Source organism: Telopea speciosissima, chromosome 2 (genome assembly GCF_018873765.1).
Source record: "Telopea speciosissima isolate NSW1024214 ecotype Mountain lineage chromosome 2, Tspe_v1, whole genome shotgun sequence".
Classification (NCBI taxonomy): Eukaryota; Viridiplantae; Streptophyta; class Magnoliopsida; order Proteales; family Proteaceae; genus Telopea; species Telopea speciosissima.
The window spans coordinates 71,343,103-71,365,106 of NC_057917.1; the positions used below are offsets into that span (position 1 = coordinate 71,343,103).

A 22,004-nucleotide genomic window follows, 5' to 3' on the forward strand; every position below is an offset into this window, starting at 1 on the left:
TACCATATTAGGTACATCTTTATATTTTGTAAACAAGTAGTTTAGCTACTCTTTGAAATTTTCACCATGACTCTGATCCAGGATTTCCTGGTAGGGGTATTTTATTTTGGGATGGGTTCGAGACCAGGGTCATTCCCGACCTTCGTGGTCTTCTCGTTGGAGTTCCTACTCCTTTCACTTATGTGAGTGTTCATTTCTTCTTTGATTCTTTTGCTTTGGTTACATTTCATTTCTGATGCATGGTTGTCCATTACAAATCCCTGGGCATCACTATTATGAGCAACTGCTGAGGATGAGATCGTCAAGTCCCGCCGATTGATAAGACTTCACAGATTACCTCATTTGTACCTACGATGATAGTTGTAAAGTGTACTAATATTTGTCTTAGGATAAAAATTCTCCACAGTACCACCAAGTGTGTGGTGCACATCCTACGGCATAGCAAAAGCCATGTGTGCCACGTGGTTTCTGCTGTGCCGCAGAATGTGCAATTGTGCATTAGTGCACTAGTGCACCATACACCCGACGATATTGCCAAGAATCCTGGTCCATTTGTCGTATGTATATAGCAATAGAGTTGGATACCCTAGGGCTTCTATTATTCATGACATCACGGGCTTTAAGGGGATTATCGAGACACTGGTGGCCTTTTAAGTGAAAGGGTAGGTTGTAGGCTTGGACAATGTTATTGGGAAATGCTCGATGTAATAGTTTTTTGAAGATAACAAACACATGAAAATTATTAATATCATGTTCAAAGTGAAAAAATCATTTGAAGTAGTATTACTAATATCATATTCAAAGTAAAAAATCATTTGAAGTAGCCAAAGTCTTGGAAGCCATTGAAGCTCAAGAAGGACTTGAAAAAGGTTTATAAAAAAAAAAAAAAAAAACTTGAAAAACTATGACCATTCATATAAGGTTCAAATGAAAGAATAAAAATTCAAGAACATCACTTGAAAACAGAAAATGAAAAGCAAAATAGCAACCGAGATCTTGAAATCATCGATCCGAGGATGCCAGAGCATACCACCGCTGTTACCAGAGAACCAGGATCGCGAAGAGTAAAAGCAACCAGGAACTTGAGAGCACCACCCTCAGGACCAGAGGGAGAGCGAACCAAGCACAAGGGCGCTGGAAACAAAAGAAACCCCTCACGGGTGGGGGAGATCTCCTTGCTAGAAACCTTTAATCGGGGAAGAAAATCCTTACATCGAAGGGGAGAAACCCAGATAGACAAACTTGCTGTCACTGCTCAACATTTAAGAATCGTCAACGGCACTAGAAAGAAAGGAAAGATTTTTTAAGAAAAATAGATGATCGCTGTGTCTAAACTCATCAGAACTCTATACCCATTTCAGTTCTTGTCCTACAACAGCCCTATACAACACACATTTTCGTTCCTCTTCCCTCAATCATTATCTCTTTTCATATCAAAAGTACACTTCGAGCCTCGTGCGAGCTGTTCATCTGTCTCTACCGCTCTCAACACATTCGACAAATTGCCGCAAAGAAGTACATCTTCTGATACTATCTTATTTTTCCATGCCTCCAATTTTATCAGTAGTTCAACTGATAGAGCCGACCTGTTAAGTACTTTAACCAACCATTGTTTAGCCCTGAAGATAGGGGCTCTGGCAGATGTGCGCACTTCCACGTCTCTACTTATTACCTATTCTAGAGCAGGTGACTTCGGCTCTTCCTGGGTTCTGTTCGATGAAATGTTAAACAAAGATGTGATAGCTTGGAATGCAATGTTCACTGCATGCAAAGATAATCAGTGCTTCCAAGCTGCAGTAGATATTTTCATGGAGATGATAAAGCAGGGAAGTGAATTTAATTCCACGACTCTGCTGATCATCATATCAACTTTGACCCAGATGAATGACATGAAACTAGGTCCGGTTATTCAGTGTTTAAGCTTGAAAGTTGGGATGGATTCAGACTTTTTTCTAAGTAATGCTCTTATAGATATGTATGCAAAGTGTGGGGACTTGAGCTCTTCTGAGATTGTGTTTGCAGCTATGAAATTTAAAGACACCACTTCCTGGAATTCGGTGATCCACGGATGTCTCTGTAATTGTCATCATAAAAAGTCACTGCAGTATTTCAAAGAAATGGGTTGTTCTGGAGAAAGGGCAGATTATGTGAGTTTCTCATGTGCTATTTCAGCATGCTCTTCTTCTGGAGAGTTAGGTGCAGGTCTCGTCATTCATGGATTGGGGATCAAATTGGGTTACGGGGAGACTTCCAATATTTCTGTTGCAAATTCTCTTATCTCATTCTATTCACATTGTGGAGATCTTGATGCTGCAGAGACAGTCTTCAGAGGAATGATCTATAAAGATGTCATTTCGTGGAATTCAATGCTTGACGGGTTTGCAGAGAATGGAATGATTCTGGAAGCTTTTGATCTTCTGCATGAAATGCAATTGATAGGAGCCGTGCAACCTGATTTGGTGACACTAGTTGCTGCTATTTCACTTTGTGCTGAGCTAAACCTGGTGCAGGAAGGTAGAGCTATCCATGCATTCATGATTCGAAGAGAAATGGAGTTTGATTGCCTGCTGACAAACAACCTGATGGACATGTACTCAAAATGCAACAATGTAAAGTCGGCGAAGATCTTATTCGAGATCATCCCACAAAGAGATTTGGTCTCGTGGAATTCCTTGATTGCTGGGTATTCTAAGAATGGGTGCATGAGAGAAGCTCAGTATTTGTTCAAGGAACTACTCTGTCAAGGTCTTCAATGCAGCTTGGTGACTTTGTTGGCCGTTCTCTCCTCCTGTGATTCTCCTGATGCTCTCCAGTTTGGGAAGTTGATTCACTGTTGGCAACTGAAATTGGGATTCACAGACAATATTTTTACCACTAATGCCTTAATGTTTATGTACATTAAATGTGGAAACTTGGCAGCTTCTTTCTCATTGTTGCAGAGTATTTCTGTGCTAGCAGACGTGGCTTCTTGGAACACTTTTATTGTTGGCTGCACACAAAATGGTAATTTCTGGAAATCCCTACAAGTTTTCAGCCTAATGCGGAAAGAAACCCATATAAGTCCTGACTCAATCACTCTTGTTAGTATTCTATCAGCATGTGGGAATCTTAATTTGTTATTTTTAGGTAGGCTTCTACATGGTCTCACCGTTAAAACTCCAATGGGTTCACAAGTTAGAGTGATGAATGCAATGTTATCCATGTATAGTAGATGCAGGGACATTGAAAGTGCCAGCTTAGTTTTCAGTTCTTGTCCCTACCTTAATCAATGTTCTTGGGATTGTATGATCTCCGGCTTTTCTCAGAATAAAAATGGTGGAAAAGCACTAGAATTATTAAGGTATTTTGAATTTGAACCAACCGAAATTACTATCATCAGTGTTCTCTCTGCTTGTAGTCAACTTGGAACTCTAAGACATGGGAGGCAAATCCATGGACTTGCAGTCCGTTTTAGATACCACTGGAATTCTTTTGTAAGTGCAGCCCTTGTGGATATGTATAGCAAATGTGGAAGGTTGGATATTTCCATTCAAATATTCCAAGATTCGCCAAAAAAATCTGTTGCCTCCTGGAACTCGTTGATTGCTGCATATGGCTTCCACAGTAAGGGTAGGAAAGCGATCAAACTTTTCCATGAGATGCACAAGTCAGGGACTAAAGCAACCAAGAGCACATTCGTGGGTTTATTATCAGCCTGCAGCCACTCTGGGCTCATTGATGAAGGTTACTGGTACTACAGCCATATGTTGGATAAATTTGGGGTGGAGCCTGCTACTGAGCATCATGTTTGTATGGTTGATATGCTTGGTCGAGCTGGGAGGCTTGATGAGGCATATGAGTTCATCAAACAAATGCCAACAGTTCCTGCTTCAGGTGTCTGGGGTGCTCTGCTAAGTTCATGCAACTATCACGGAGATCTCGAAATGGGGAAACAAGTAGCAGAACATCTCTTCATCGTGGAACCTGAAAATGCTGGGTACTATGTTTCACTATCCAATATGTACATGGCTGCTGGAAGATGGAATGATGCAGTGGAGGTCCGAAGAATGATTCAAGATAAAGGATTAAAGAAGCCATCAGGCTGCAGTCTAATTGATGTATGTTAAGGTGAGAGCTATTAACATGCATAGTCCAAGAAGCCTAGGGTTTCTTGATAAGAGCATCTAACCAAGAAGAAGATTATTCAAGTTTAGGAACTCTCTCTTTCTCTCTCACAGAGAATGATAAATTTGTGTATTTCTTTTCATCAATTAATTTGGCAATGTTATCAACCCTCAGATTTGATTAAATATTGGGAAGAATCTCTTGATTGATTTATACCCCTAAGCAGCAAATGGAATCATTCTAATAATTTTGCAAATGACCAACCTGAAACCAAACCATTAAGGAAGTTTTGATTTCGCATGGTTTCGATTTTGGTCCAGTTTAGTCCGGTTTCTTACCAATTTTTTGTTATTGGGCTATCAGGTTTGGTCCGATTTTAGTTCTGCATGTATACACAAGGGAATCAATGGAACCTTGTGTGTTTTTTGGAGGGTTTTTGGTTTTTTATCTGTTACAATCGGTCATATCTCGGTTTTTTTTATTGGGTTTGATCAACTTTTCAGTTTCGATCGATGCATTTGGTCGGTCCAATTTGATTTTTTACTAGTTACATAAAACCCTAAACCGAAATCAAACCGGAAAATGTACGATTCAATCTGGAATGAACCGATTATTTTGCTCGATCCAACCGGTTCGGGCTGAGCTATGGCACGTTACCTGGATAGTCCGGTACTCCGGTGTAGTACCGGTGTAGACATTCCGTTCATTATTTTTTGAACTTCTGAAAAGGGCATGTGCATTTGGTACTGTTCACTGGCTCCATGGAATACGAAGAAGCAATATTGCCAGCATCTCTCCCATCGTCATCTTCAGAAGAAGAAGAAACAGCAGACCCATCGACGCCATTTAACAGCAATTTGGTACCGTTCACTGGCTCCATGGAATACGAAGAAGCAAAATTGCCAGCATCTCTCCCATCATCATCTTCAGAAGAAGAAGAAACAGCAGACCCATCGACGCCATTTAACAGCAGCGATTGCAAGGAGTATGTGATGAGCGAAGTTCACTTGGGCTGTCCTCCTCGTTCTTTAGGGCCCCATATCTCCTGCTTCACCTTCCCAATCCCTCCAGGTTAATTAAGGCTTGATACACTGATTCCCGCTTGCTCTCCTATGCGATCTCTGTTAACAAGCGGAACTCAACTAGATGAAAAATGATGAAGCTAATAATGCTTTGTAATTGCTTGAATGATTGTGGGTAGGTACCAAGAGGCATAGTGGCGCTGATCTTGTCAAATTCGAAGGAGCTTCGACATGCCCAGAGATTAGTTTCGATGGAGATGGTGATCTTGTTCTACCACGACGAAGCAGCAGTAAGTTCTTATCGCATTTCTCTGTCCTATTTCTTGCCTCAAATTCCATTTGCCACCCTTTCATCTCCTATATGAGTAAATACATCGATTACAATTCTATTCCTACGCAGCAATTAAACAGATACATTCTCTGGTTGCCATGTTTGTTTGGTACTTGGTTTACTTTCCATAGTATTTTACATTTATTGGGAATTGGATACTTCAACATGCCTAGGAAGTCTTTGCTCATTGAGTTCTTTACGCTTGAAATTTGGACTTTTGAAGCATAGGCGCTTGCCTTTTCTTCAATATGCTACTTTCCCAATGCCTCATGGAAGTATTCTAATAATGCCGATTTTTAAATGAATGAGATCGATGCTATGTAAGCTGCATTAGTTATGCATGAATACTGCACCAAAGATAGTAAGCCTACCTCTGCACTATTATCTTTTTATTTGGCTATGCCTTAGCAAATTATAAATCCAAGTTTGAACCACCCCCCCCCCCCGGGAAAAAAAAAAAAAAAAAAGAAGGAAAAGAAGATTATGATTTAGAACATGGTTCCAGTTTGATGCTTCCATCTTTCAGGAAGGACTTTAATGTAACCTTTTTAACTATTTTTATATTTACAGATGCAGAACCATCTAACAATAGTTCTGGAGTGATTATCCAGCATAATATCACATCATCAATTCCCAATGTCGGATTGCAGGTAATGGATGGCTTCTCCTGATATCTTTCTTTTCTAAATCTTTTCTGATTCATATGTCATCATGTTATCTCTTTCCCCTTTAGGTATGGAGGGCTGAGTTGGCATTAGCTGATTTTGTGCTGCATAGGGTGTTTACATCATCAGACTTTGACGGAATTGTTTCATTAGAACTTGGTGCTGGTACAGGTACCTTAGTCAGTGACAATATAACTCATTGTGTTACTATCTTTTGTGAGTAATATGCAAAAACTAAAATCTATGCATTCTAATTAAATTGTATATATTGCATATGACTTCACTGAGTTGTGATTGAGAGAGCCATTGAAGGTAGGGTCTCTCAGCCTGACTTGGATTTGGATCAGTTGGTGCATTACATGTTTTGAAATATTACCTGACATTTAAGAATACTCAAGCAAATACTACCAGACATTTAAGAATAATAAAGCAGATATGTTGGGCGTTTGTGGTTTACAAGAAGTTAATTTTTTTTGCTTTAATTTCCTATAGTAAATACAGAAATCTAAAGGTTCTTACTGTTTTGCAGACTTAACTGATAAAATATCTTATTGCAGTTTTCCCAATTTTATCTCCTCATAATTCCAACAGAGATTAAGTCATTAGTATCCTAAAATTATTTGCAATTAGTTATATGTTCATAGTTCTTTCACAGTTCCTTTTCAACTGTTGCAACTGGGACTAGTAAATGCAAGTACATCTCTGCCTGAAGTTTCTCTCCCTTATTTCCACAATTTGGCAGTATTGTATCTCAAAAGCAAAATTGTAGCTGCATTCTTTACTTTATTTCCCTGTCTTTTCAGGGTTGGTTGGTATATTGTTAGCACGTGTTGCCAAGACTGTTTTCCTTACAGGTACATTATGATTAGAATTTTTACTCCACATTATCTTGATGCCTTTCCATTTCTTAGTCTTGTGCATCCAGGGTGAAGATTCTGATTCCTGGGAATTACTCAACATTATCTTGATGCCTTTCCATTTCTTACTCTTGTACATCCGGGATGAAGTTCTGATTCCTGGGAATTTACGATGTGATAATACTTTCTTAATTTGTTTCTTTTTGCTCAGTTGCCTACTGTTTTATCAAATATGAAACTCCAGATAAGTAATGAGAAAATAACAAAACAAAATTAATAGAAAGGCATTGGATCTTTTTTTTCCCCTAGTCCTGACTGCATTGAAGCTGAAGATGGAACACATACAATGGAAAACAAACCAAGAACTACAAGAGATTGATAGAACTTCAAGATATGAAAGAGCCAAGGTCCACAACTAATCTTCGTTCCATTTCCAGCTAAGATGTCGACTGTTGTAGTGAAGGAACACAATCTTTATTTGGACAAAGGATTCATCAAGAACATGTGAAAAGATTACTAATATCTCATCCAATTTCCAACATGTTTCCTCTTCCCTTTATTTCTCCTATATTCTTCTTAGCTTTGAGATAGGAAGTGCAAAGAGTGATTGGAATACTTAGAAGGTTTTTCCTGTTGGAATAATCACTCTGCTGAACTTATGATTTTTACCTACATGGAGCAAAATTCAATATTAATGAGCATATAAAAATCAACATGACTTGGATGATCAAATTTCGAAAACTCAAGCAACAAATGGTAATATAGCTTGTTGAATGCAATAGTTAGAATAATTTCGAAGAGTTTACATGCTTGTGTTGATTGTATCATATTATATAGGTAATCATTCAGATGTCATCAGACAGGTACTAACAATCTGGCAGCATCTACCACGGAGAAGCTTCTTTTGCTGATGCATAATTGTAATCTGGTGGCATCTACCACAGAGAAGCTTCTTCCGGTGCATAATTGTGCTATTGTACACCTTAGAGGGTGTTCTGAAGATTAAATATAGCCAGCTTAGATGGAAAAGAGTCTCCTTATGCCCGACAATCAATGCAAATTCTATTGGGAAGTACAGGAATCCTGATCTCTGATATCTCCGTTGAAGTTTGTTGAAGAATTGCAAGTTAATACTAAATATTTTGATTTTTTCTTCAACTTCCTTCTGTAATATTTTTAATTCTTCTATATGTCCTAGCAGAACTAGAGACTACATTAAGTTCACTGCATTTCTCTACTCTATGTCAAGTTATCATGAGCTTTCCCTCTTTACCCTTTAGTTGTCTTGTGCTCAATTGCTGGCACTATTATGAGGAATACATAGTCCCTCTTTAACCTTTTGTTGTCTTGTGCTCAATTGCTAGGACTATTATGAGGAATACATGGTTTAAAATCTTGTCGCTAGCTCAAATTGAATGATTGTTTTTTTCTAAATACTTCTGGAATGATGCTATCCTCTGTAATTTGCTGCCAGACTGTGGTGTTGAAATCCTCGGTAACTGCACTGCAAACGTTCATCTCAACTCTAAGACGTATAGTAATAATGAAACTTCAGTCTATGTACGTGAACTTGATTGGAAGAAGTCATGGCCCCCTATTGTCGGGTTAGATAAATTGTCATCTGAAAACAGGTGAACTCTTTATTGCAGTTCATAGTTTAATCTGTTCCCTCTGTCCAGTTCTTTGTGTGAGTTTCATTCATTCTTTCTATCTATGTCTATCATCTAAAATTCCCAGCTCAATTACAAATTTAGTTTGACTTTGTCATCTATGTACAGATATGTGTGGACCCCATCAGAAATTGAAGTAGCTCAGGAAGCTTCATTGATCTTAGCTGCTGATGTAGTTTACATTGATGACCTGACCGATGCACTTTTCAATACTGTAGAGAAATTAATGTCGCAAGGTTCTGAAAAGGTAATATTCAACATGATAGGCTTGCAAAAGCAATCCTTGTGCTGAAACAGAAGAGGTTGTCCTTCACTATCTCTCTCTCTCTCTCTCTCTCTACCATTGTCTAGTTAGGAGGTTGGAAATAGGGAACCACCCTGCAATGGTATCACAGGCAAGATCTGTTTATGAAATATTGAATTAAAAGTTAATGACAGAATGCCTGTTGAGTATCTATTTTTTGCTTTACCTTTTTTCTTTTGACTGCTTGACATAGCAACAGGATATTTGCATTTTTAAGATTGTCTGATTGGGTCACTCCCCACACCACCCCAATCCCCTGCCCCCAAAAATGAAAAAAAAAAAAAAAACGAAAGAAAGATGGTCTGGTTGGATCAGCTTTATTGGCAGAGATCTCTGAGGTGGGGTAATGGAATGGTTGTTCCTGAGTGGTTGGGTATTTGGCATTTGTATGGCTGGCAGACATGCGGCATAATTTGATTCTCTTCTCTTGATAAAAGTAGTCCTCTACCTAGAATTCATTTTGGTTTCTGCTTTCAGGTGTTATACCTGGCATTAGAAAAGCGCTACAACTTCAGTCTCTATGATCTTGATATTGTTGCAAATGGGTATTCACATTTCCTAAGTTATCTGAGGGAAGAGAGAGGTATGCACTCTTTAACTGTATAGGGATACTGGGAGAGCTTCTTGCATGTTGATTTTCTTGTTTGAATTTTAAACTTGAAACATAATATGCGGTTGATAATGCAGAGTGCATGGAGCTTGAAGATGGATTATTGCCATGTTTTGTTGGCAAGCGCATTGATCTTGCACAGATCCCACAATATGTGAGAGAGTATGAGAGAGGAAGTGATGTAGAGATTTGGCAGATTAAGTATGTCTCTTCCAAACTGACCAAGAAATTATCATGTCAAGAGGAGTAGTTTGTATTTATGTACATCTTAGTATTTTTGTTGTATTTTCAGTGTTAACAAGCATTGTATTTTACAACTTAAGAGGTTTTAATGGATGTTTAACAAGCCTAATTTGGGAGCAGATTAATTCATGGTTCTAAGTTTCGGTATCGTATTGGTGCATATCAGCTGACACATATCGGTATCGCTGGAGACTGCCACTGATATGGGTAGGTTGTATCGGCCAAAAAGTGATCCATATTATAATTTACGTCTGATACGGTCCAATCTGTATTGTATTAGTATCGATATCGGTGGAGACGTATACGGGCACCGGTGCGTATAACCTTGGGTTAATTGCATTTGGGTCTCAACCAATGTTGTACTTTTTTCGGGATTAAACACAACCAATACTTTTCTTTGTGTACCAATTTTCCAGCAACAAATTTTATTGCTCAACCAGGCTCTAGAATAGCAGTAGTTCAGATACTAAAGAGCAGTAGCTTCTTTGCAAACGAACCCGTCACTTCGTATCCTCTTCTAAGTTCCAAAAGCCCCTAAAACTAAAAGAGTTCTTAAAAATATTCTTCGTTTCGTTGGGGTCGTTGGGCTTGTGCCTTGTGGTATAAGATTCTTCCTGCGGGACCATGAAGGTAGAAGAAGCTTTCTACCGTTTTACTGAGGCTGCCGGTCGTCATTGGAGGGTCCCTCTTTTTCTGTCCTTCCAAGTCTTCATCCTCACCTCGTGGATCTTTCGTCCGTTTCCTTTAAAGCTCTCTCAACTTTCAATCGGAGATTTTCTTTGTTTCGAGGTCTTAAGGAGAAATTCTTCACTGAAATTGGGTGGGCGTGTTCAATTAAGTTACCATTTCTGATCTCTGAGACAGACCCTTCTCTCTGCTGCTGAACTCTACCAGTTAGAGAGAGAGAGAGAATACTTATCATCTCATGTGGGTTTCGATTTCAATTTCAAGTCCCCTACTTCCGATGGTCCTTGATCAGTTCCGAATACAACCCTTAGTATTGAAATTCTAAATGCTAAATTCCTTCACATCTGATCTTCCCGACCCGAAAAATATTAGCGTTAGCATTGTCAGAAGATCTAAAGATGGGTTGCACGCAATCAACGATCGAGAACGAAGAAGCCGTGACTCGATGCAAGGAGCGCAAGCAATTCATGCGAAACGCCGTCGCCACCCGCAACGGCTTCGCCGCTGCCCACTCCGCCTACACCGTATCCCTCAAGAACACCGGCGCCGCCCTCAGTGACTACGGCCAGATGGAGGGCCATGGCTCACGCTCCTCCCAACCCCTTACCCAACCCCCAATCGTAACCCTCCCTCCCTCTCCACCTCCGCTCCCCAATTTCTTACAAACCCCTCCTCTGCAACGCGCTGCAACTATGCCCGAATTCTCCATCCCCAAGTATGAACTCAAACCTGCCGAACCCATCCAAGAAGAAGATGATGAAAACGAAATCGAAAACGAGGGCGACTCCCACCTTATCCGCCGTGGAAGTTCCAGGACTCCTGAGCCGAAGGCTCCCCGACCACCGCCTTCCCCACCTCGTACACCCCCCTTGAGCAACCCTGACCCCCCGCTTCCACCGGAGTCCAAGGACACTCCCTATGATTACTTCTTCTCGATGGACATGGCCGGACCGTCCTTGAGTTACCCTAATGATATCAGAACCCAAAACGATGCGAGTGGCAGCAGGGATTACGATGATCGCTATCACAGGAAGGAGAATGTCGTCGTCGTTGATGGTGACGATGGAAGTAAAGGTGGTACAGTTGAGCCTGAGCCTCAGATGGCGCCGGCGGAGAAAGAGGTTGAGCCGGAGGCAGTGAAGCCACAGCCCTCGAAGAAGTCAAAGCAGGTGGTTAATTGGCAAGTTGATGCACCTGACTCTGTTGAGGCTAAGAAAGTGGCTAAGTCTGCCCCAAATGTTAGTTTGTTGAAGATACTGAATGAACTGGACGATCATTTCCTTGAAGCGTCGAAGAGTGCTCATGAAGTTTCTAAGATGCTCGAGGCTAATCGCTTGCATTTCCACTCTAATTTTGCTGATAATCGGGGTACCTTTTTGCCCTTTCAGTCACTTTCTTTTTTAACTCTAGTATTTTCGATAGACATTCTATCTTCCATTATATGCTATTCCAGATTACTCTGTTGTCTATGTCTTGGAGAACCTGTGAATTGCATTGTTCAACATTGTCTTGGTGATGATGATTGTGGTTCGAAGTCTAACCAGTGATTTAAGAATTGGGAATCGTTTCGGAATCAGCCGTGACCGATCCCGATTCCAACCGATCCGATATAGCCGATTCACACCCAAAAACCCTAGAAATTCCCTGTTTTTGTGTCTTAGGACCGATTCTAGAGTTCTTGGAGATGGATTCTGGCCTGATCCGGATTGGAATCGCCAAGACTGATTCCGTCTCCAATTCCCCATTTTAAAATACCCCCCCCCCCAAAAAAAATATATACATATGAGGGATCTACAGGCTTTGAATGTATTAGAATCTCCCATGCCAACCCACCAATCCAATGGACGGGAGAGAGTGTCGCACGGTTCGATCATTTCTCCATATATATGGTTGGCTTCTCATTTTTTTAGTGTTTCTCTTTTTGTTAGTTGAGGGGGGGGGGAGTATGAGGTGTAAAAAAATTTAATTAGGGTCATTTCTTTGGGCTTAGTGTCTTGATATATTTGATTGTTATGTTGTAAACACATCATCAATTTTCTATTCAGTGACAAGAGTGGTGATATTTTATCAAAAAAAAAAAAGTGCGGTGTTACTTCCGTATCAACATATAATTTATCTTAAATACTCTTTTCAGGACACATTGACCATTCTGCAAGGGTTATGCGTGTTATTACGTGGAATAGGTCCTTCAGGGGTATGCCTAATGCTTATGATGGAAAGGGCGATTTTGACGCGGAAGAACAGGAAACTCATGCCACTGTGTTGGATAAGTTGCTAGCTTGGGAAAAAAAGCTTTATGATGAAGTGAAGGTGTGTCACCTCTTTATATGGTTTCATATATTTTTAGTTATTTATCCCCCCCACCCTTCTCTCTCTCTCTCTCTTTTTCCTTTTAAGGGTTTCACATTTTCTCCTGATTTGTTTGTTATGACCATACAGAATTTCTTTCATGTGAAGCATGTGAATGTATATAGTCGTTGGTTCTAAAATGGGGTTTTTCTAACTTTTAGAGTCATCCCATTGTTGCTTCAGTAGGGTGCCTCTGCATATGTCTTGCACTGCGCAATGAGATTTTTCTAACTTTTAGAGTCATCCCATTGATGCTTCAGTAGGGTGCCTCTCCATTTGTCTTGCACTGCTCAATGACATTTCTTATATTTCCACGAGGGGAATATGTAATCTCTTGATCACCTCTACCTCTGAAATGACCATTTCTGTGTTCTTGGCAAGATTCAAAGAAGCTGTTAAACCCCATGTTGAAATAGGCTGCTTACTGCTTACCCGATTGGGGTAAGTAGTCCTAGTTCCACTAGGATTGGTCCTACCTGTCCTAGCTTACTAGGATTAGTCCTAGTCGAGTTAGGGTGGTTAGTCCCACTTTATTTATGTTTCTTTTTCTTTATTTTTTATTCCTTTTATTGTCTTTCCCCAGCCGAGTCCTAGTTTGGGATTCCTAGTTGTATTAAGAATTCCTAGTAGGAGTAGGACTGAGTTAAGTTTCTATTTTCAGTTGTAATTCTGTTCTTTATATAAACAGGGCCTGAATGATTGATTTATTCATTCAAGCATTCTCTACATCTCTCTTTTAACATGGTATCAGAGCTAGTCTCTCAGATCTAGCCTGGTTCCTAGCCCCCCACCCTCCTTCCATTATCACTCGATCTCCATCTTCCCCCCCCCCCACTCAACTCTCTTCAGTTTTTCTGGTTTTTTCTCCACTTAGGGCAGATCTAATGAGGTGATTTGTAGATGCTGCCCTAATTTTTCACCTCAACAATTGATGATTTAAGAAGTTCTTTGATCGATAGCTGCTGCCCACACTTCTGCAAATTTTTTTTTGGAGTTCTCCCATATTGAAGATCAGATTCTCTTACAATTACAGGCTGGTTTTCTTGGGATCCAACATTGCAGGTTTTTCTGGACAGCTGTTGTCTCTGTTTCTCTTCCTACCATTGAGGCATTGAGGCATATATCCATATCATTCTCCAGGTTTTTTTGAACAAATATTCAAGACCTGCTGCTTCTCGATCTGGTTTATTTCTCCTCTCTGCGTGGGCAGTTTTGTTGCATAGATCTGCATCAACTTTGAAGACAGATTCTGCAATTTTTTCCCGACTTGAAGACCCCTGAATCTCAATCGACTTCTCTTCTAGGGTTTCCTCAAAACCCTACCTATAGATTTTTTATTTAGGGTTGGTTCTTGTTGATACAGAAAGGACTCATCTTTCAGTTTTTATACTGTTTTGTCTGCAATATGGGGGACTCAGATGTAACCACGACCAACTCTGGAGTTGATTCTCAGCCGCGGACAGAATTTCTCCCTTATGCTGCAGCTATTAAACTTGAGGGATCAAATTACCTCATCGGGGCCAGATCTATCTCTTTGACTGTGGCTGGTAGGGGACTCACTGGCCATCTTACTGGCACCACCACACAGCCTACTAAAGAAGGTGATGCTCGTACTAAATGGGCTGCCAATGAAACTATGGTGATGTCCTTTATTACGAATTCTATGATCACTGACCTCTCCAGTCAATATCTACTCCTTGACACTGCTACCAAGATCTGGACTGCTGTCAAGGAAACTTATGGCCGTTCAGGTAATGATGCTCAGGTGTATGACATCAGGAAGACACTCCAACATACCACTCAGCAGGAGCTGTCTGTCACTAAATACTATGCTGCCCTCAAGTGTTTATGGCAGCAATTGGATCACTATGCTAGGTTTTCACCTACTACTACTACTGACATCACTGCCTATCATTCCTATGTTGATAAGTTTGGGGTCTATGATTTTCTGGCTGGCCTCAATGATGATTATGATCCTATCCGGGTACAAGTCCTTGGTCGGATTCCTTTCCCCACTTCAAAGGAAACTTTTTCTTATGTTCACAGTGAAGAGACAAGAAGGGCTGCCATGATGATTACTCCCAAAGTTGAGAGATCAGCATTACTGACTGCTGCCTCCACTCCCGTTACTTCTTTTGACAGTGTTGGTGCTACCACTACTAAAGAGCCTGTGAAATGTAAGCATTGTCACAAACCATATCACACGAAGGCTCAGTGTTGGAAATTACATGGCAAGCCTGCTGATTTTGAGGCCAAACGAGGATGTGCTAAGTCTAAAAGCAAAGCCAATCACACTGAAAGTGTAGCCCCAACTCCAACTGCTGACATCGGTTTTTCCCAGGAAGAACTCCAGGCTCTCCGTTGTATGTTGAACACATCCGTTGCTTCTACTACGTCTGCTGCCAATTTAGGTTCCTTCTTTGCCCATACAGGTATTTCTTTTGCTGGTCATTGTGCATCGGTAGTATCCACTCTATGGATCATAAACTCCGGTGCTACTGATTACATGACAGGTTCTTCTAGCCTTTTTTATACATATTCTCCTGCTTCTGGTAAGGATAAAGTCAAAATTGCTGATGGGTCCCTCTCCTCCATCTCAGGGAAAGGATCCATTGGTTATTCGCCTTCTCTTACCCTGTCATCTGTGTTACATATTCCCAAATTTACAACTAACCTTCTTTCCATTAGCAGTATCACTAAATCCCTAAATTGTAAGGTGACTTTTTTTCCAACTCACTGTGTTTTTCAGGAGCTGAACTCGGGGAAGACGATTGGATCGGGTAAAGTGCATGGCAGATTGTACCTACTTGATGGAGATCCTACACCTACTCAGTCTTTACCTTCGGCGTCTTTCTTTTCTGAAATACATAAATGGCACTCTAGACTAGGCCATCCCCCCTTAAGAACTTTATCAAATTTATTTCCAGCATTAGTTAAGGATTGTAATAAGGAAGATTTTTTTTGTGAACCTTGTGTCTTGGTTAAACAGACACGTTCAACTTATCCTATTTCTAATAAGAGATCCTCTTCCTTATTTGATACTGTTCATACTGATGTATGGGGGCCTAGTAGGAAAGCTTCCCTGACTGGCCATCGGTGGTATGTTACTTTCATTAACTGCTATTCTAGGTTCACTTGGGTATACCTTGTACACACAAAAAATGAAGTTTTTTCTTACTTTCAGCACTTTCATCAATTAATTAAGACCCAATTTACTGCCACTCTTAAAATTTTGAGGAGTGACAATGGGAAAGAGTATACGGAAGGTCAGTTCCAAAAATAGCTTGTTGCCCATGGAATCCTCCATCAGACCAGCTGTGTTGACACTCTAGCCCAAAATGGTGTGGCTGAGAGGAAAAATCGCCACCTCTTGGAGGTGGCTAGAGCTCTTATGTTTGCTCGCAATGTCCCTTCCCTTTATTGGGGAGATGCAGTTCTTACTACAGCCTATTTAATTAATAGGTTACCCAGTCGGGTTCTTCTTTCCAAGGCCCCTATTGAGCTATTATTTAGCTCTTCTTCCTTCATAGTCCCACCTAAGGTGTTTGGCTGCGTTTGTTATGCCAGGGATACATGGTCCCCCGGTAAACTTGACCCACGTAGTCTCCGCTGTATTTTCTTGGGTTACTCTGCTACCTAAAAGGGATACAGGTGTTATTACCCTCCTTCCCGCCGCACTTTTGTTAGCATGGATATTGTTTTTCATGAACATGTTTCATATTATGTGTCCCCACCTCTTCAGGGGGAGAGTGTTAGTGAAGATGTGCTGACTATTGACTCTCCACCTCCACTTCAGTCTGTTTACCACGAGTCTGAACCAGTTCGGCCTGTCCCCAGTACTTCCCCTGACTCAGGGGGAGAGGTTCCTATACAGGGAGAGACTCTCTATTCAAGAGGAGCAACCTACCCTGGTCCAGACTCCTATCCAGAGGACTATTAGTGAATTTTAGAGGAGGATTGATGACCGTACTGTGAAGACCTATGGAAGGAAACATAAGCAGGTTCAATCAATTGTTGCTCCAGTACCCATCCAATTGTAGAACCCGGATCCAGAACCTGCCTCTCCACCTGGTAATATTCCTTCTCCTGAATTACCTATTGCTCTTCGTAAAGGTGTCAGGACTTGCACTCAGCATCCCATATCTCATGTTGTTTCTTATAACTCACTTTCCTCATTCTTTCATGCTTTTGTTTCCTCTCTTTCTTCTGTTCGTATTCCTAACCATTGGCAGGAAGCTCTATCAGACGGAAAGTGGAAGGCAGCTATGATGGAAGAAATGGAGGCCTTGAAGAAAAATAACACATGGGAGCTTGTGGTTCTTCCACCTGGGAAGAAAACCGTTGGATGCAAATGGGTGTTTGTGGTGAAATAGAAGGTCAATGGCACTGTGGATAGGTATAAGGCACGGCTCGTGGCCAAGGGGTTTACTCAGACATACGGCATTGATTACCAAGAAACTTTTGCACCTGTTGCAAAGTTGAATACTGTTCGTGTGTTATTACCTTGTGCAGTCAACCTTGGATGGGATTTGCAGCAGCTAGATGTAAAAAATGTCTTCCTAAATGGAGCACTGGATGAGGAGGTGTATATGGACGTCCCACCAGGGTTCTCTTGTGGCAGAAACCAAGGAAAAGTGTGTAAACTGAAGCATGTACTTTATGGGCTGAAGCAGTCACCTCGAGCATGGTTTGGCCGGTTCCACAAAGCTATGATTTCTGTCGGCTATAAGCAGAGTAATGCTGATCACACATTCTTTATAAAGAGGACTGGTGAAAAACTCGTTGTTCTTATAGTCTACGTCGATGATATAGTAGTTACTGGTAATGATGGTGATGAGATCAAACGATTGAAGACCTTCCTTGGACAAAAATTTGAGATTAAAGATCTAGGGAAATTACGATACTTTCTTGGGATTGAAGTGGCCAGATCTTCTAAAGACATTTTTCTCTCCCAGAGGAAGTATGTCCTAGACTTATTAGCTGAAACCGGGTTGCTAGGCTGCCATCCTTCAGATACTCCTATGGACCCTACTGTTTGACTCAAGGAGAAAGAAGGGGAGCCTGTTGATAAAGGCCGGTACCAAAGACTTGTAGGGAAGTTGATTTATCTTTCACACACTCGTCCTGACATTGCTGTCGCCGTGAGCACTGTAAGCCAGTTTATGCATGATCCCTATTCTTCTCATATGGAGGTTGTTCTTCGTATCTTACACTATTTGAAGTCAGCTCCTGGAAAAGGAATTCTTTTGTCTACGGATGGTCATCTACGGATAGAAGCATATACAGATTCTGATTGGGCTGGTTCTGCAGATCGCAAGTCTAGTTCTGGGTATTGCTTCTTTGTAGGTGGAAATCTTGTCACGTGGCGTAGCAAGAAGCAAAATGTTGTTGCCCGTTCTCGTGCCGAAGCTGAGTTTCGAGCTATGGCACAGGGTATTTGTGAGTTACTCTGGCTTAACGGGTTGTTACAAGATCTTGGTGTTCCCATTCGTCTTCCTATGATGTTGTACTGTGACAACAAGGCTGTAATCAGTATAGCACACAATCCTGTACAACATGATCGTACCAAGCATGTTGAGGTGGATAGGCATTTCATCAAAGAGAAGTTAGAAAATGGGCTGATTTGTATTCCTTTTGTGACATCTGCAGATCAACTTGCTGATATCTTCACCAAGGGATTGTCTGGAAAATTGTTTCATCCCAATTTAGTTAAGTTGGGCATGATCGACATCTTTGCTCCAACTTGAGGGGGAGTGTTGAAATAGGCTGCTTACTGCTTACCCGATTGGGGTAAGCAGTCCTAGTTCCACTAGGATTGGTCCTACCTGTCCTAGCTTACTAGGATTAGTCCTAGTCGAGTTAGGGTGGTTAGTCCCACTTTATTTATGTTTCTTTTTCTTTATTTTTTATTCCTTTTATTGTCTTTCCCCAGCCGAGTCCTAGTTTGGGATTCCTAGTTGTATTAGGAATTAGTAGGACTAGGACTGAGTTAAGTTTCTATTTTCAGTTGTAATTCTGTTCTTTATATAAACAGGGCCTGAATGATCGATTTATTCATTCAAGCATTCTCTACATCTCTCTTTTAACACCTCATTATTGATGATTATTTTGATGTGCATGCGTCATCTGTGTTTGGATACATTTTGGAATCACAGCCTCATTCCCCCCCCCCGGCGCGTTGTGTCTCTGTACTTATAAGTGAATGCTGATGCTTGCTGTAATTTCAACCCATGTTGGTCAGGCTGGTGAGCTCATGAAACTTGAGTATCAGAGAAAGGTTGCTTTGCTGAATAAGCAACGGAAGCGGGGACCAGATTCTGACGCATTGGAAAAGACAAAAGCAGCAGTTAGTCATTTGCATACCAGATACATTGTTGACATGCAGTCCCTGGATTCAACTGTAGCAGAAATAAACCGATTGCGTGATGGTCAGTTGTATCCAAAGCTTGTGGAACTTGTTGATGGGTAAGTTGCTGTGCAGAAACATTTTATATAGAATATCGAATTTTCTACCAATAGCTGGTTAATAAATAAATCTGAATTGTCTCTGAACTGCTAACCCCGTCCCTTTTCTATCTGCCTGGTTACCCTGTGTCTGTTGTATCTTTCGTTGATGAAGCCGTTTATATTTCTGTATTATCAAAGGAACCGATTGCTATTTCATGTGTAGTTAGTGTGGTTCTGAATTCTGATGTCTAATGATAGCATATTATTCAGGCATCCGACTTGTATGTCTTTGTCCCATCCCACCTTCTACCCCAAAAGTGGGGGGGGGGGGGAAGGAATATAAAAAAAAGAACGTAAAAAAGGGACTTGGTTCCCTCCAAGTATGTTACTTGTTTATCTCATTTCGGTAAATAATTCCCTATAGAATAGCACTGCATGTTCTTTAGCAACTGTTTTGTTTCCTTCCTATGGTTGCTTAGGAACTATACCTTATTTTAAGAATTCAGAAGTGCTCATATTCTTAAACCAAACAGAAACGTTTGCTTCTCATGGCATGTATCATTCCTTGGTGAAAAATGCCACATTCAAAGATTTTGATTATATGACTTCTGTATTAAGCTTGCTGAGCCCTTGTTTCTCCATTTTCCTCGTGATACCACCTTGTGTGAGGGGGTTTCTACATGTCTGGATGCAAAGTAGGTAGTAGAACGTGTAATTCTTGGTCTATACACAATTCACATCAAGGTCAACTCAAATCCATGTCCTGAGGGAACTCATGACTTGGTATATCATATTCCCTGTATTTCAGTAGGGGCATGTGTACCACTAATCCTCGTACATTTAAACATTATGCATTAGATCAAAGCTCATGGAATCTCATTTATCTTTTCTACTTTCCAGTCAATGTTGACCTTGCATACCCAATGTGGACTATACCCATGGTCACATGCACCACATTCATATGCAGCATATTATCCTTGAAAAGAAAAGGCGTACCCAGTGCATGAGGCTGGTGCCACTGCGGGGTCTAGGGAGGGTGATAATGTACGCAGCCTTACCCCTGCTTTCGCAAAGAGGCTGTTTCCAGACTTGACCCCGTAACCACTTGCCACAATGGAGTAACCTTACCGTTGCACCAAGGCCTGGCCTCTAGCAGCACATTATCCTTGTTGATTGCTAAAACACATCATTACATCGTAGTGGTTTAAGTGATGATTTTGTCTTTCTGATGCATCCACTGGCCTCAGATCATAGTTCAATCAGAACAATTACGAAGAAACTTGATCACAGAACCCCCCCTCCCCACCCCAGGTATAAACGAGTAAAGTCATATTTTCTTTAGGGTTGCAAAACAAAGCAATTTTATCAGGGATCGTTGTTTACCAGTGTTTAAGCTTGTTTTTAATTTTATAGTTAGAAAATTGAATGTGAAAGGAACAGAACTTGATCTGAACCATCAATTTTGGTGTCTGGATGACAGGATGGCCAAAATGTGGGAGACGATGTATGTGCAACATGACAAACAGCTGAAAATTTCTGCAGACCTCAGATCCCTTGACCTTTCCCAGGCTCCCAAAGAAACTAATGAGCAACACCATGAGCGTACTGTGCAGCTGTGGCATGCAGTCGAGGAGTGGCATACACAGTTCCAGAAACTTATGACCCAACAGAAAGAGTACATAAGAACTCTATACAGCTGGTTGAAACTGAATCTAATCCCTATTGAGAATAGCTTGAAGGAGAAAGTGTCATCCCCATCAAGGGTTCCTCAGCCCCCAATCCAGACCTTTCTGCGTGCTTGGAATGACCATCTTGAGAAGCTTTCTGATGGGCTGGCCAGGACACAAATCTCAAACTTTGCTGCTGTTGTTAATACCATCGTGGTATATCAACAGGACGAGTTTAAACTGAAGGAAAAATGTCGCGACACCAGGAAGGAGCTTGCACGCAAGGAACGAGCATTCACGGAATGGCGTGAGAAGTATATGCAGCGGAAAACACCAGCTGATGAGATGGAGTCAGACAGGGCAGAAGATCCAAACTATAAGGATCCTGTTGTGGAGAGGCAGTGTGTTGTGGAGGCCCTGCAGAAGCGATTGGAAGAGGAGTTGGAAGACCACCAGAAACACTGTAGGCATGTGAGGGACAAGTCATTGCAGAATCTCAAGATGCAGTTGCCCGAGCTTTTCAGAGTCTTATCGGAGTTCGCGTTTGCTTGTTCCAATATGTACAAGAACTTGAGGTCCATTGCAGGGTGAGAACCGAACTGAGAGCTCATCTTGAAGATTTATTTTTCATGTATAGCTTGCATATAGATAGATCCATTTGTTCACTCACTTTTGTGTAGTATTTGTTCGGATAGGTAAATTATATCTTTATATTTATACCATTTATGTGCCAGTTCCACCCACCATATCAATGCCAGGCAGTTGGGTCTGCACTTCTTTGTATCGAAAATGATAGATTGGCTAAAAGAGTTATCTTGAAATGTGTATGATACTACATTGAGTGCTTACGAGTTATAATAATCTTGATATTTATGTTACATTAGGGGATTTTCTTCTTGAGACCCCACTAGGTGTCAAATAATTTGAACCTTAATCTGTTGTCTTTTTAGTTTTTAGTATAACACAGTTTTTTTCAATGAGGATAAATATTGACATTTCACATGTGTATTCGAAAAAATGTGCATGACAATGACATAATAATAAACTT

At 40.9% G+C, this 22,004-nt stretch overlaps 3 protein-coding genes across 10 annotated transcripts; all 3 read left to right on the forward strand.

The window, feature by feature from the left end:
* Positions 1 to 1,310: 1,310 nt before the first annotated feature.
* On the forward strand, positions 1,311 to 4,187 carry LOC122651548 (pentatricopeptide repeat-containing protein At4g19220, mitochondrial). The gene has a single exon (XM_043844965.1). The coding sequence runs from the start codon at positions 1,317 to 1,319 to the stop codon at positions 4,104 to 4,106; it is 2,790 nt and encodes a 929-aa protein (XP_043700900.1). The 5' UTR covers positions 1,311 to 1,316; the 3' UTR covers positions 4,107 to 4,187.
* Positions 4,188 to 4,958: 771 nt separating this feature from the next.
* Positions 4,959 to 9,845, forward strand: LOC122651551 (methyltransferase-like protein 22). 8 transcript variants are annotated; one of them, XM_043844967.1, is made up of 9 exons: positions 4,959 to 5,175; positions 5,306 to 5,413; positions 6,034 to 6,110; positions 6,191 to 6,293; positions 6,926 to 6,976; positions 8,454 to 8,610; positions 8,758 to 8,896; positions 9,431 to 9,536; positions 9,629 to 9,845. In XM_043844967.1, the coding sequence occupies exons 1-9, from the start codon at positions 4,983 to 4,985 to the stop codon at positions 9,811 to 9,813; spliced, it is 1,119 nt and encodes a 372-aa protein (XP_043700902.1). In that variant the 5' UTR covers positions 4,959 to 4,982; the 3' UTR covers positions 9,814 to 9,845. The 8 variants fall into 8 exon arrangements, with proteins under 8 accessions (XP_043700902.1, XP_043700904.1, XP_043700909.1 ...); XM_043844969.1 differs by having other exon boundaries at positions 9,641 to 9,845; XM_043844974.1 differs by having other exon boundaries at positions 9,431 to 9,498.
* Positions 9,846 to 10,804: 959 nt separating this feature from the next.
* Positions 10,805 to 21,678, forward strand: LOC122651550 (protein ROLLING AND ERECT LEAF 2-like). Its single transcript, XM_043844966.1, has 4 exons — positions 10,805 to 11,861; positions 12,628 to 12,803; positions 19,084 to 19,307; positions 20,770 to 21,678. The coding sequence occupies exons 1-4, from the start codon at positions 10,892 to 10,894 to the stop codon at positions 21,545 to 21,547; spliced, it is 2,148 nt and encodes a 715-aa protein (XP_043700901.1). The 5' UTR covers positions 10,805 to 10,891; the 3' UTR covers positions 21,548 to 21,678.
* The last annotated feature ends 326 nt before the right edge of the window (positions 21,679 to 22,004 follow it).